This window comes from Chaetura pelagica, unplaced genomic scaffold (genome assembly GCF_000747805.2).
Source record: "Chaetura pelagica isolate M959 unplaced genomic scaffold, ChaPel_1.0 scaffold127, whole genome shotgun sequence".
Classification (NCBI taxonomy): domain Eukaryota; kingdom Metazoa; phylum Chordata; class Aves; order Apodiformes; family Apodidae; genus Chaetura; species Chaetura pelagica.
The window spans coordinates 1,067,135-1,080,944 of record NW_009953923.1 but is presented as its reverse complement, the minus strand read 5'-3'; the positions used below and the strand labels follow the sequence as shown (position 1 = coordinate 1,080,944).

Genomic DNA, 13,810 nt, shown 5'->3' with positions numbered 1-13,810 from the left:
TAATTATAAATACTATCCATCCAGAGAAAACCACATCATGAAACTGAGTACAATGAGTATATTTTTGTTTAGCCTGTACTCTTAGCTGATGGCCACACTCCAGCCTTAGTCTGGAAGCTGTCTTGCTCTGCACAGCTCTAAATTTGAGTAAATGTAACCTGGCTCATTGCAGGAATTGCTGGTTGGACTCATTGCCACCGCAAGTGTTATCTAACCAGCTTAAAACACGGGCCACAGAGATGTGTGGCTGCCCACACAACTGATGGAATATCACTACAGTGGTACACAGGGAATGAGGCACCACCTTACCCTTCAGCAGAAAAAAAAATATTATGGTTGTTTTTTTAGGAAGATTAGTTTCCTAAGTGACCTCCTGAAAAGGAGTTATTCTGAATTCACGAGTTTTAAATGTTTCCTTTTTGACAAACAAATAAGTTTAGTTGAGTTGTGTTTTGAGGTTACTAGGTATGAAAGTCATTAGCATCTACTGACCTTGGCCTATACACCATTCTAGAAATACAAGGAGAAGAGTATTTCCTTGGCAGGACAAATATTTATTTACTAATACAGGAGCCACTGAAGCTAAAATAGCAATTGCATGAAGCTGTAATTCTTCGTATTGGGCAGCAGACCATTCAGGAAATCCAGGCTTTGGATTTGGTTTTACATAATAAAGGAAAGCTGGGATCACATCATTTTCACTGAGAAGCTGCAGAGTCAAGACAAAGAGATAGACAGACAGCTTACAGGGTTCACATGCAAATAACAAAAATCTAAAACAATAAGTGAACTTTATCTGTCCTACACTAAGAAAATTAATTTTTCTTGAGAAAGTATGCCACAAATGCTACAAGTACAGAGAAACTCTTTTTATATTCTGTAGCATTCTCACAGACTGTGGTTTGTTTAACTTTATTACGTTCTTCACATGTACTTCAATAATGACTTGCAGTGACTTGCCAGCTAATTCTCCTAGAATGGTCTAGGTTTGTAGCTTTTCTAAAACAGAAATTGTATGCTGTTTTCAAAGTGCAGGACTTAGTCTGAAGCTATGTATGAATTCTTAATTTGGAAAACAGCTGATTTCAGTGTGCTGGACTATACCAGATGGACAGCTAAACAATATTCCTGTGAGTCTTTTGACTTTTTTTCTTTTTGCTTACTGCACCTTCTGATCTGTTAAAACTTACCCGTACAGCACATGGGTCTTTAGATAAGACTCCTATCGCATTAAATAGTAACTTCTTCATCTCAAAGTCCTCATAAGAGTAGGTAAGTTTAAGTCCTTTTAGCAAGGGATTGGGAATTTTAACTGTGAAGGAAATTGTAGACAAGTTACCAAAAAAATGTAATTAGAAGTAAAAATAGTGTAATTATGCAGTACAGAATCTCTTACCTTCAGTAAATGTTCCAAGTACAATTAACAGCTTAGTAAATCCACTTTCCTAATAGGCATTAAAAAACATACATTAATTAAATTAAATTGCAGTGAAATTAAGACTTAGAGAGTCCCAAACTCATGTATTCACTACTATTTTTTTTTTTCTTTTTTCAGAACATAGAGTTTAATATATCCTACAGCAGAATATTTTCTCAAATAAGAGATCAACCATTTGGACACTGTACAACACTAACTAACTACAGTCCTAAGGGTACAATTAGTTAAAGCCATGTCTCATTCAGCGTAAGTCTGAACTTGTATGAGAGAGTCCCAAACTCATGTATTCACTACTATAATCCACTACACACAACCCCCCTATTTTTAGTACTGTTAAGAGTTGTGCTATTTAAAATGCACTTGTGTATGTGTAAACTTATACATCAGGGTCATCAGTACAATTTTCTGCCTTCAGCTGTGTGTACTAACCACTTATATCTAACTTCCATGCATTTGCAAGTAAGCACATGAGAACTGCATGTATGAGCAACATGCACTTACAAATATTACATATTAAAAATTCAGAAAATAAAATTGTGTCATTCACGAGAATGTAATTCACAATGGGGTTTCTAGGCAGCACACTCAAGGCAAAAGAGCTTTGTTTCTCAGGTAATTAGAAGCCACAGTTACCAGAACACTGCTCTTCTAGAGCAACAAAATACATAAGCTTGGCCTCAGTGCTCCAGCAAAGTGCCCCCAGAGCTTTCCACAACTTCCAAGATGAGCAGAGCTCACAGAACACTACATAAATGGCCCCACAGAATCAAGCCGTTGTGTTAGTTTTTCAGCAGCTTTATAGATCCCAAAAAAGGTGGGTTCAGATTTTTTCAGCCTAGCTCTGGAGGTTAGCAGACACCCAAGTAATTTTAACAATCAGAGAAATATTGCAAAAGTCATTTCAAAGAGAATACTGACATCTACAAACATGTTGCCTATTAGCTTTTGTCTCTATGGTATCTATATTCTCTGTACAAAGGCACTGTGAAGTGATTAAACAAAAAAGCATTAAAACTTATTGATGCTTTCTCCTTGCTGATTAATGCAGTATAAATTCTGATGGAAACAAATAAGCAATTACCAAACAGACAGTTCTCTTCCAACAGGGAGATAATCATAATTAGTATCATTATAAGCTTTACTTTACATATATTTTCCAGTTTACTTATGGTGAGAAAACACTTTTCCTTTTCAAAAGCTCAGATTTCTGTGCTGATTTCTGAATTACATTAAATACAAGACTGAGTTTTCTGAAGTTTCTTGGATAGTACATTAAGAAAGAGAACATCATGATGAAAATTTCTCTGTTATTATTTACAAGGCAGGTTTCAAGAGTAAAGTTAATGTTTTTGTGTACCTTGTATTTATACCTTGCACCTTATTTCCACAAGTGAAGTAAAAGCTATAGGGAGGCTGAGCACACAGAATCTAAATTAAAACTTCTCCATTTTTTCCTTGCATCGAAAACAATTTTTCCTCCTTGTATTTTAAGGAATTAAAATACTGTAGATACTTGTAAATAAACCTGAGCTATTTCTACAGCCAGGTAAACAATTTGAAAGTTTTAGACATCAAATATGTTACTGCAATAGGAAAACAGACATTTCATAACAGTTAGTGATAAAATGGAAAGCTTGAATGAAAAAATCTGTAATCTTCATTACAGACTATATAATCTATTTAGTAATACAGCCAACTGGGAAACTTCTACTCATGCTGAGATATGAATTATCTGAAAGTAATCCATTCCTGAATAGCCAATAGATCTACATAAGCATGAATCTGGTTGCTTAATTATTCAGTATGTATGTCACAACTTCATTTAAAGTTCTAAAACTGAACTGTAAAACAAGGGAGTAAAAAAATTTTAATATCTACAAAAGCTAACTTCTTTGCAGTTTCCTCATAAGAACTCCAGAATATCAAAGAAGAATGAGCTATCTCCTTTTTCAGAAAGTCATGATAGTGCATTCTGGACTACATTTAGATGACCTGTTCTTAGAAAGAAGTTATGTGCCTCTTATTAACTACATCTAAGTAATTATTTTCCCAGCATCTTATTCAGAGCTTCTGAGTGGATTTTTGGAAGACCCTTCCTGGTCCTGGCTATGAGGCATGGATGCTTGAGTCGAATTTGGGCTATCTGAATACAGCCTGTACTCCGACATCTTCAAACAACAGCTGAGATTTAATGCACAACTCACTGTAACAGGATGACACACCTGAGAATTTGTACAAGAATAAAGGAGCTGACATTTAATTTTGCACATGAACACTGTTAGTGTCGATTTCTAAGTATCAAATACAGCTGATGCTAGTACTTCAGATTGATGACTGATTTGAAGTCTTTCTGAGGTAAAAGGAATTGCAGAAAAAGAAATGGTTTCTTGCTTAGCAAGGAAAGCACCAGTGACAGAGTAGAACAAATATTAGAACCCTAGCAGGGAAGAATACTGAGTTCATAACAGCAAAGCAGATGGTATTTGTCTCTAGAATATAACTATAAATACCTACAATCATGGGTGCTGCAGGGTTTTCAGCTAGCAACGTGGCAATCACCAAGAGGTCATTCCGTAGCTGACGATCATAATGCCGGAAGCCACGCAGGAGGAGGTCTACAAATACTTCCTTCAAAGCACTTCCAAGAAAGTGAAGTACATTTTACCTTCTCTTTTCATAGTCTAATTTTAGACAGCTCTAGGTATAGAAATCCTCACTCAGCATCACACTTATCAAAGCCTTAGGGTTTAACTGCAAGGGAAATAACTTAAAACTTGGTTATGAAATGGATGCTTATGAGTAACACTAGACATCCCATTTAAGCATATACACAAGGTGCATGCATTACAAATTGCACCTTCCACTCTATGTGTTATAATCAATTCATAGAAAGACATAGTATTTCAAGCATGGAATTGGATGTTGTAGAAGGATTATTGAGAAGAAATGGCCAAACTGGAATAGTTGAAACAGTATAAATCACTAAGTGAGAACCTGTTAGTTACTCCAGCAGATCTAGAACTAAGCCTTGTATATGACAGCGTAGGATTTTGTACTAATTTCATAGCATAAGCATTTCAACCGTGCAGTAACGGTGGCCTACCCAGCCTCACGTGTCAGCTTGTCTGATATGGTAGTGCTTCCATTTTGGAGAATAGGATGTGTTAATACTGAAAACTTAATGAAGACCTAATGAGAGGTCTCTATTCTCCTTCTGTATTTTCTCTGCATTAATTTCAAACAAAATCCTACATAATAGCAATGTTTGAGATGTCTCCAAAATGACAATACTAATCCATAAAATGCTTCCCTGTACTTACTGTACACATTCCAAGCTACTGAGCTGATTAATTACTTCTTCTTTGGAGGTGTTTTCTAACAGGTTCCACAGGATTTCTGAGGAGCGGAACACCAGCTGTCCTGAGGGATCAACACCATTTAGATACAAACAGAGTCTGCTGGCTGCTTGGGCCTTCATCATAAGTCTGCAATTTACTCCTGAAATAATGAAAATCTGAATCATTAATTCCCTGTAGGTCAGAAGTTGTTTTAGGCATGTTCAGAGAATAACTTATCTAAGATCAGAGGTAATGAGTTAGTTGAAAGAACAGTTTGTACTAACCCGAGGTGGAGAGATGCTGGAGAGCTTTAAGTACCCACAACTTCTCAGTAAGTTGATTTTCAACTAGTGCTAGTGACAAAACAAGAGTTTCTGCTAATCCTCCTAATTCAGCCATCTGAATTTTATAGTTTGCACTTGTTGGCTGATAACCTGCACATACAATAGCGTTAGTTATAATGCAGTAAATATTTAGAATTTGTTTACTTCATAAAATATTCACCCTTTCTCAAGAAAGGATAGAGAACCTGGCATCATATTTCCTTTCAAATCCATATTTCATTACTGAATTACAGAAGGGAGGGAAAGCATTGAAAAAAGAAATTTATATTTATATATGCTAACTCATAAAAGTTAAGTTTATCTTAAATAGCATAAAAATATGTATCAAATGACATGAAATGAAGAATTGATAAATGCAGATAATGCACATGGTCAAAGAAATTTTAACTATGAATACATTCCAACAGGCTCTAGGTTGGTATTACTTGATAGGTACAGGAACTCTGCAGGATCAAACTTTGTCAAAATTTACATATATGCTTAAGAGATGAAGAATTTGACTTAAAATATCAGAATACAATACATTCTTCATTTTTGAAATTACATTTGCTAAATCTGGAGGAAAAGAATAAAATATCTCAATATTTAACATTCACTTATCTTGACGGAACTATTTACAGCTGTACAATAAATATACACATGCTTGCAGGATTTGAGTCTTTTTTGTAAGGTAAAAACTGATTTATACAGTTTCACATCTCTGGAATCTTGTGAGGGCTGCTGCAGCTGCAGCTTCTTAAGGCCTCCAAAAATAAAAGAAAACTAGCAAGAGGGCACAGGACTTAGTGTCATGATACAGGAACACACAAGGGAGCATGCTGGATGTCAGTATACTCCCTGATCTGGACTCTGGATCAACAGTGTAACACTGCTCATCTGTAGCTTGGCTGCCTATAAATTTAGTACTGTCTCACAGGATGTGATCCTGTCTGTGCTCCTCTAGGAGGGCACCCATGAGTGGCTTTGCCTGATAACAGCCTCTAGCACCTTCATGAGGGTCAAAGAAATAGCAGTGGATTTTGATGACAGTTTGCATGCCTATCCATAATACCAGAGGATCATGCTTGAGCTCATAATGCAGGCAAAATCAGCATCTTTTCGCAGAGACAAGTCACACGAGTTCAAAGCTCAAATGTGTCTATATAATACAAACTCAAATTTTGATGGGCTCGGACCTATCTGTCACAAGCAACACAAGTGAAACTACAGCTTCTTCTCTCCCGACTTGATATACAAATTTGAAAATTACTTTTCCATTCTTATAATTCCGATCCTAACTACTCTTTATTCCTCAGTTATCCATGTTTCAGAGAACTTGTGAACACTTCACATTTTCTGGATGCTATCTAACCCTAATCTCCTAAGTATATTAATTAATTACTTGTACATTGATTTCTTGTGACACTTGAAAATACTGTACTTTACCTGAAAGTAGTTTTCTTGGTAGCTTCATATTATAAAAGCTAATAACACATTTACATATTTGTATTCTAACTTGAGAGCTTGGCACTCTCATCAAATAACCTGTCAGAAACAGGGGAAAAAAAAAATAATTAAAAAAAATTACAAAGTTTATAATTTTTTTAGAAAGTAACCTTAATACTTCCATTTACAGTACTTAGTGTTTCCTTTGGTCATACCCCTTAAAAATCTGTCATTTCACATACAATTTTAGTTATAAGATACTCAAGGGACAGGGACTCCCACACTGAAGAGGACAAAGGGGTCTTGGAGGAGTAGGATAAGGTTAATCAGAAAATTACCTACTCTGCTCTACGGCTACAGACTCTTGTAAGAGACTGGATGTTATTCCCAAAGTTGTGGAATTCAAAAGAAAGCTATTACACTGTCATCATTACCATGTCAGAAACTCTCCTTGTAGCAGACATGATATGATATAAAGGAAGCACAGAAAGAGATGCTTTTCTACAGGATAAAGAGAATTTCATTGAGAGCTACCAATGCCTAACATGGATAATATAAACAATCACTCAGATTTTACTGTTTGTTTTGGATATGCTACTCGTGAAGAGTATATATCTGAAATCAGGGAGCCATTCTGCTATCTACTTGGACCTGTGAAAATAAAGACTTCTAAAATCTTTTTTTCTCACCCATTTCAGGCATAATCTTCTCTTCATGTGTGAGAGGCTGATTATGCTACCTCTTTACCATTTAAATCTTAGAACTAAGTGAGGTGATAGATCAGTCCTGCTCAATTCTGAATCCTTTTTCACTTACAGTGCTTGCAGTATTGTCTTTGAAAACCACAAATGTGACATTCAAGGTCATAAAAAGATACTATGGTACTAAGAGGTCCAGTGACATTAAGACATTATTTTGACACCTTTTCCTTAATGGCTCTCTTGAAAGAGATTTCTGAAAGATAGAAGCTCATGGCTCAGATGCAGCAGGAGGCTGAAGTCAGAAACTGCTGCTCTTGATAAGGCATGGCACTGAACTGACTGGTATTTAATCTTTGTAGGTGATAGGTCAGGCTTTTGGGTTTTGAAGGTCTGAGCTGGGAGTCAGGAGTTACTGCTTCTCACTTATTTCTTCCATTTGGTTTCAGAGGAGGAGGAAGGATAAGTTGCCCTTATCCCAGGCTTCAGTGTTTACTCTAATACACCAGTTACTCAGAGCAAAATGAAATTAAATAGGCTATAGACAGATTTACTTCTTCAGCTGTACTGATAAAGATACGCCATGTAGCTTCTGACACGGGTAAATATGTAATTCTGTTAGCTGTTATATAGGTCAGCTGCACGGTAACGGAAGAATGGCCTCCAATATCAAAAAGCACAGAGAACTTCACAAATAATTGAAAGACACTACTTACATTTACTAAGGAGGTAACAAGCAATTAAATTTGGGCTAGTACAATTACAGATAGTTTTATTATGGCATGATAATAATTCTATTGTGACATATCAGTCTACACTCACCCAGTTGTGCAATGGATTTTGAAACTGTCACAGAATAGCTTACTTCATCAGATAATTTCTTTTTTTGAAATGGTAACCTGCACATTGAAATTAAAAAAGATTACAGCTGTGCTTAAAACACTGCAGAAGAACACTTTAATCAAGTCACCAGAAAAGTTCAATAGCTTCTTCCTTGAGATTTTTTTGCAAATAAGGACACTTTCCCCAGGACAAATACATGATTTGTGATGCTGATTCTACACGGAAAGTTCTGGTTCCATAGCACAGCAATTATTTTGGAAATTAGTAGTACACATTCATAGATAACATTTTCATAGTTCATATTTGGTGATATAAGAAATACTGAATAAACAAGTGTTACATAAATGTGCGAGATTAAATCCTGGAACCTAGAGACTATCAGGCTTGTGCAGATCTAGACTATGCATAGACATGTCCAGAGATGGAAGAAAAGGATCATATCCATGGGCAAGACCTCTTGAAATAGCTAAAAAGAAAACCAATAAATTGACTCCAAATAGCCCAATGAAAAATTTATTTTTAAAAACAGGATGTTAAGAAATATTCAGTAACGTGTAAACTACTCATGTATGACACAAACATGTTAGTGCTAAAAAAATCTCTAAAAGTAAACATCACAATATTATTCTAAGGTCTCTGCAGCTCATATTATAGAAGCAGCTTTCCGGTAGGTTTACCTCTGTAAATATAGCCAGAGAAAAAGAAAGGAGAGAGCAAATAGTGGATAAATGGGGGGCAAAAAAAGAAATAGACATTGAAAAAAAGTGGAAAGAAGGCAGGTAAACAGAAGCAGTCATGAAATAGTGGAAAATTTTACTACACGAGTTCTAGTATCTGAAAGGAAATTTTAAATGCAGCCACTCCCTCTATTTACAGGCCTCTCTTTAGTAGCAAATTGTGGGGGAATTTCCAGAGTACAGAAATTAAAGCAAAACCCAAGAGTGTAATCTTCCAAAAGATATTCATTGCAGAAACCACAATTATTGCTGAACTGCTGTAGGAAACAAAAAAATCTATAGGAAACGAACAGCCTTACTCACAACTACATTTTATCGACTTTATATGCTCATTCCCAGTTTTGTCACACTTCTGCCAAACACCAAGGAAAATGAAACTTCGTGATGCACTTTCTCATTCTCCACTGTATGGCAGCAAAGGAAAGCAGTACAACTGAGGGTGCTCAGGGAAAGAAAAGATTCAGCTGAGAAGTTCTATGTTTATCGAACCTAACAGCTGACAGGGACCTATGTAAAAACCTCTGAGTATCTGGTGTACTGTGCCACTCATTTTTGTCTGGCATAATTTTTCTGTTCCTTATTCCCTCCTGTTGTAATTAAATATGAGCGTAACTCTAGTTACAAGCATCCCATAAGTAACTCTAGTAAAGTATCAAGTAGGCAAAAACTACAGACAAATGTGTAAGACCTAAATTCTACCCTACAAATAAAGTACTGCACAAAAACGAAGATGTCCCAAAATGAATGCAGTACATATTTAGATAAACTACAAAAGTCAAGCCCTCAGATTGTTGTGATTCTTTCACTTCTGCAATATGACTTGTCACTTTGTAAAGCTTACCTTCAGGTAAGTGTCTGTGTGTGACCTCAGGATTTTAAAGTCACTTAGAGAGCCTCTGTGAAGCAGCAAAACCTATCTCTGCAGGACTTAGCTGCTGAATCTTTTGAGGCCAGCAGTCTCAGAACAACTTACTGTAGGCAATAAGAGACCTTGGGGAATCTTGCTTCCAAGCAAGCTGGGGCCAATTACAATAGAGTTTTGGATGATATAATGCAGAGCTTCACAGATACTGAACCGTTAAAATGGGTCTCTCCCTCATGCCAACAGATGATTAACTCAAGGAAAACAGTTCATGAAAAGGAAGGGTGATATAATAGATGTCTTACAGATATAGATGCCTTGTAGATGCCGTATGGATGTCGGTTGCCTTAGAAAATGTATGAGCACGTTAATAAGCAGTGTTTAAATCTCTAAAAAAAGCTGAAATACTTACCCACATATTTTAATAAGTTCACATAAAGGCTCAGTGAAAGCTTCTTGTTCGTTTACTTTTTCTGCGCACAGGTTAAGAATTTCAATTATTTGTGCTAAATCCTTAAGGGGCTTTTAATTTAAAGTTAAGGAAATCAGATTGTTTGTACTGCTATGAATCAGAAGAAAAAGCTGAAAACTGCATTCATCATACTTCAAAGACATAACCAAGAAAAAGCAAGGCAAATGCTTTCAAAGTCAAGACATCTAAAGTGAAGCATATGAGTCAATACCTAGGCTTTTCAAAGCAGCCTTACTTTTACAGAAGTACAACTCTTGCAAATCTGATTGAGATTTCTCATCAGCTGAACTCACTGGAAGTTCAGCACTGACTATCTAAAGAATAGGATGAAAAGTGTCAGATTTACCTACCTAAAATCTGAGACAGCCTTGAGGTATTTAAATTCTTTCCTACTCTAGTCCCAAATCAGTAACTGATGTTTGAAATCTAGACCCAAACACATATTGAGATGAACTAATTTAGGGTAAAGGCACAAGATCAAAATTGAACAGATCACTGAGACTAAGAAGTTATTACCAATCCACTGACTCATGGAAATTACCCACAAGCGCTTCACTCAGTTGTGAAGTAATGTGATCGCTTAAATCACTGTGGCAATTAGCTGAACTGTACAAAATTAATCACATTTTTTCCATATGTCTTAACCCTCCCTAGTACTTTGAATTATTGGAATCCTTTCAATTTGTACTGTAAATATGAAAAAGGTTTCAGATAAGTTGGTTTGACTTTATTTTTCTTTAAAATGTCTCCTCACTGGAAGTCATTGTTATTTTATCTGCTGCTTCTTAAGCAGTGACAATTAATATGCTTTTCTAGTCTGTGTTGAAAGTACACTAATTACCATATGAATACTTTCAGCCACTGTACAGGTGAGATCCCTCTATTGAATTTTGTAGCAAATGAATCTAGGATCCAAGAATATTGCTAACCTATCAACTTTGGCTACATATGCACACAGCCAATGATGAGCATGTATGTCAACCATCACTGCTCTCCATATGGAAGCACAGCACGTCATGAAATGCTTTGCTGAAAAGTCAGAGTATTAACACAAACAAAACAGCACAACTTTAGAATTCTACAGTGTCAAAAAGGATACAAGCCCATTTTCAAAATGCTTGACTACCTTCTTGAGAGTTTTCAGCTGCTCTTTTTCCAAATCTTTCTTAAGCAAAAGAATGAAAAGCAGGTTTTAATTTCAGTTTGCCTTAGAACATTAAACAATTATGTTTATCCCCTTTTAAGTTTAAATGAAAGTGGACATCAGATTAAAAAAATCACAAGACACAATGAAATTCTGAAAGTGCTTTGCAGCAGGATTAGCTCCCTGATCAAGCCTCACATCTTAAGTATGAAGTCTGAGTTATTGTAACTAAAGAGGCTTTAAAAAAACCCTGTATTTTGTTAAAATGTCTGTTATTTTTCTTCTAAATTCTTTGGGATTCTGTGGAAGACAGCTAAGAAAACCAAACCTATGTCACACATTACACAGATGTATAAAAATGTAGATCTAAGAGGTTCAGAGTGGTGCTCTGCCACCACTGGGACACAGTCTGCAAATGCAAAGTTGAAAACTATTTAAGTCAGAGTATGACAGGATATGTCAGGGTGTGTCAGTGACATGCAGGATTCATTCAGATAGATACTCAAACTTGACCCTAGAATAAACACATACATACAGAATACTTTGCTGTCAAAGATCAAAAACATCAGTGTAATGGGATTTAACATAGCATGGAAGGGAGGTTTTTTTCACTGCGGTAGTAATATTAAAAGTCTCTACCCCGATTCTACTGTATGTATTTTTTTTAACCTGTTATCTCAAAAAAACCAAAGATAATGTCCATCTCCAACAGACTGTCAAGCTTCTTTTTGTCTTAACAGTGCAACTTTTTGTGTAGCACAGAAATGAATAAATTTTTCTGGAAAATCTATGGCAGTAACAGAACCCCCGACATACTTGGAGTTGGACTCCATGATCCTTATGGGTCCCCTCCAACTTTAGATACTCTATGATTCTATGATTCTATTACTTAAAATATTGTGAATATTAAAACCTTACTGAAACTGTCATAGTCTAATCTTGTTTGACTGGGATGCCCTTCTGAACTACATGTTGGTGTACAGCTGTCTCTGAGTGTTTTTTCCTCCTAGAAACCATATGACGAGAACTGAAATGTTACCTGTGATTATCAAGTCTGCTGTTATGTTTATATCAGCTTATTTAATGACCCTAAGTGAGGAGAAAGTATCCTGAAGGACTTCAAGGGACATTGCTTGAGGAAGGCAAAAACAATAAAGACGTACTGGAACCTGTGCTGTACCACTGGGTATCAGACTGTGATAGTGTAGAGGACTGATGTATCTCAGGTTGTATGGTGCGAGTGGGAACCTTGAGTAAAAGTGAGTTCAGTGTCCATTTACTCTGTATGTTACTGCTGTAGTGTATCTCTGGGATATGTGCATAGACACATAAAGGTTTTCTTTCTTACTCAGAAAATGCTTCTATGATTCATTCTAGCTCTTCTGAGCACCTCCACGCTGGGCAAGAGCACTGCAACTTAAGGCAGGCCAGAAAATTGTTTTAGGAATCTACAAGCCCAGAATCCTAAGAGCATTTTATCATGTATCTTATACTCTCTGGAGAAATAAACAATACCACTGAGCACTTATTCCTTCAGTCACAAAGTTTATTCTATCAGCTCTGTATCAAAACAGGGATAAAAAACCCAACAGAACACGAACTACTCTGTGGGGCATTGATTTAAACTTTGGTGTGTTTAAGCAAGTTCTTGTTTTAAGAATATAAACTATTAAGTTGTTAGATAAAAAATAACTGATGGCTTAGTGAAGTCGGTCTGCCATACCTTCTTGTGGAGGCCAAAAACATTCTGTGGAATTTTACATTATGCTCTCCTGTGTGCCTAGGTAGTCATATCTGTTTCCAACACTGTATATTTCTCCTTCCTTTAAAATACCTCCAAGGAGAAACGTTAGCAGTTAACTTGAGCAATTACATAAATTCCTGACATACTTCCAGTAACTCTGTATTTGTTTCTCATCTGTAGGTTTCAGCACTCAAAGCCTCCCAGATAAGCTAGAAATTTTTCACATCCAGTTTTAAAAGGCAAATGCTTTTGCCTTCTTTTTTTTTTTTAAAAAAAAAAGCTGCTGTATGAAGACATACTGGGTTATATATAGATATATATTTAATATAAAAACATTGTTGTTACCATTCTCTAATACAATGGCAATCTTTAGAAGATCAAATATTTCACCTGTAGCCCCAGACACCGGTGCCACTTCATTTATTTAGGATGGGTGCTAAAATAATTGTGTAAAACATTTTTCTAGGCTCCATTACTACCTGTGTAACAAGGAATCCAGCATACTTACTGACTCGGAATCTTTCAGTAGCTTGATGACGTGACTCAGATCCACGGATTTTAACTGTGCACCCTGGAAAAGTCACACTTTGAACATTTTTTTTTCTTAGACTGTCCTTAAAAAGTGCTTAAACCTTAAAACGTACAAGTGTCTCATTGAACCAACATGAATCTACCCACGGAGGGTAAACCCAAGCTGCGTGTGGAGCACAGACTAGGGCTTGTTCTCAGTCCGATGTAGCGGCCAAGCCAAGCCAAGCCAGGCCA

The 13,810-nt window shown here is 36.2% G+C and overlaps 1 protein-coding gene across 1 annotated transcript in view; it reads right to left on the bottom strand.

The window, feature by feature from the left end:
• The window catches only part of CFAP69 (cilia and flagella associated protein 69), a 28,351-nt gene that overhangs the window by 13,177 nt on the left and 1,364 nt on the right, over positions 1-13,810 (bottom strand). The window contains exons 3-13 of the mRNA XM_010001584.1: positions 13,554-13,616; positions 11,257-11,322; positions 10,098-10,207; positions 8,066-8,142; positions 6,546-6,644; positions 5,061-5,210; positions 4,759-4,936; positions 3,953-4,076; positions 1,397-1,445; positions 1,191-1,312; positions 493-709 (exon numbers count right to left, since the gene is read on the bottom strand). Of these exons, the coding sequence (XP_009999886.1) occupies positions 493-709; positions 1,191-1,312; positions 1,397-1,445; positions 3,953-4,076; positions 4,759-4,936; positions 5,061-5,210; positions 6,546-6,644; positions 8,066-8,142; positions 10,098-10,207; positions 11,257-11,322; positions 13,554-13,616 (1,255 nt within the window). The remainder of the gene's footprint in view (positions 1-492; positions 710-1,190; positions 1,313-1,396; positions 1,446-3,952; positions 4,077-4,758; positions 4,937-5,060; positions 5,211-6,545; positions 6,645-8,065; positions 8,143-10,097; positions 10,208-11,256; positions 11,323-13,553; positions 13,617-13,810) is intronic.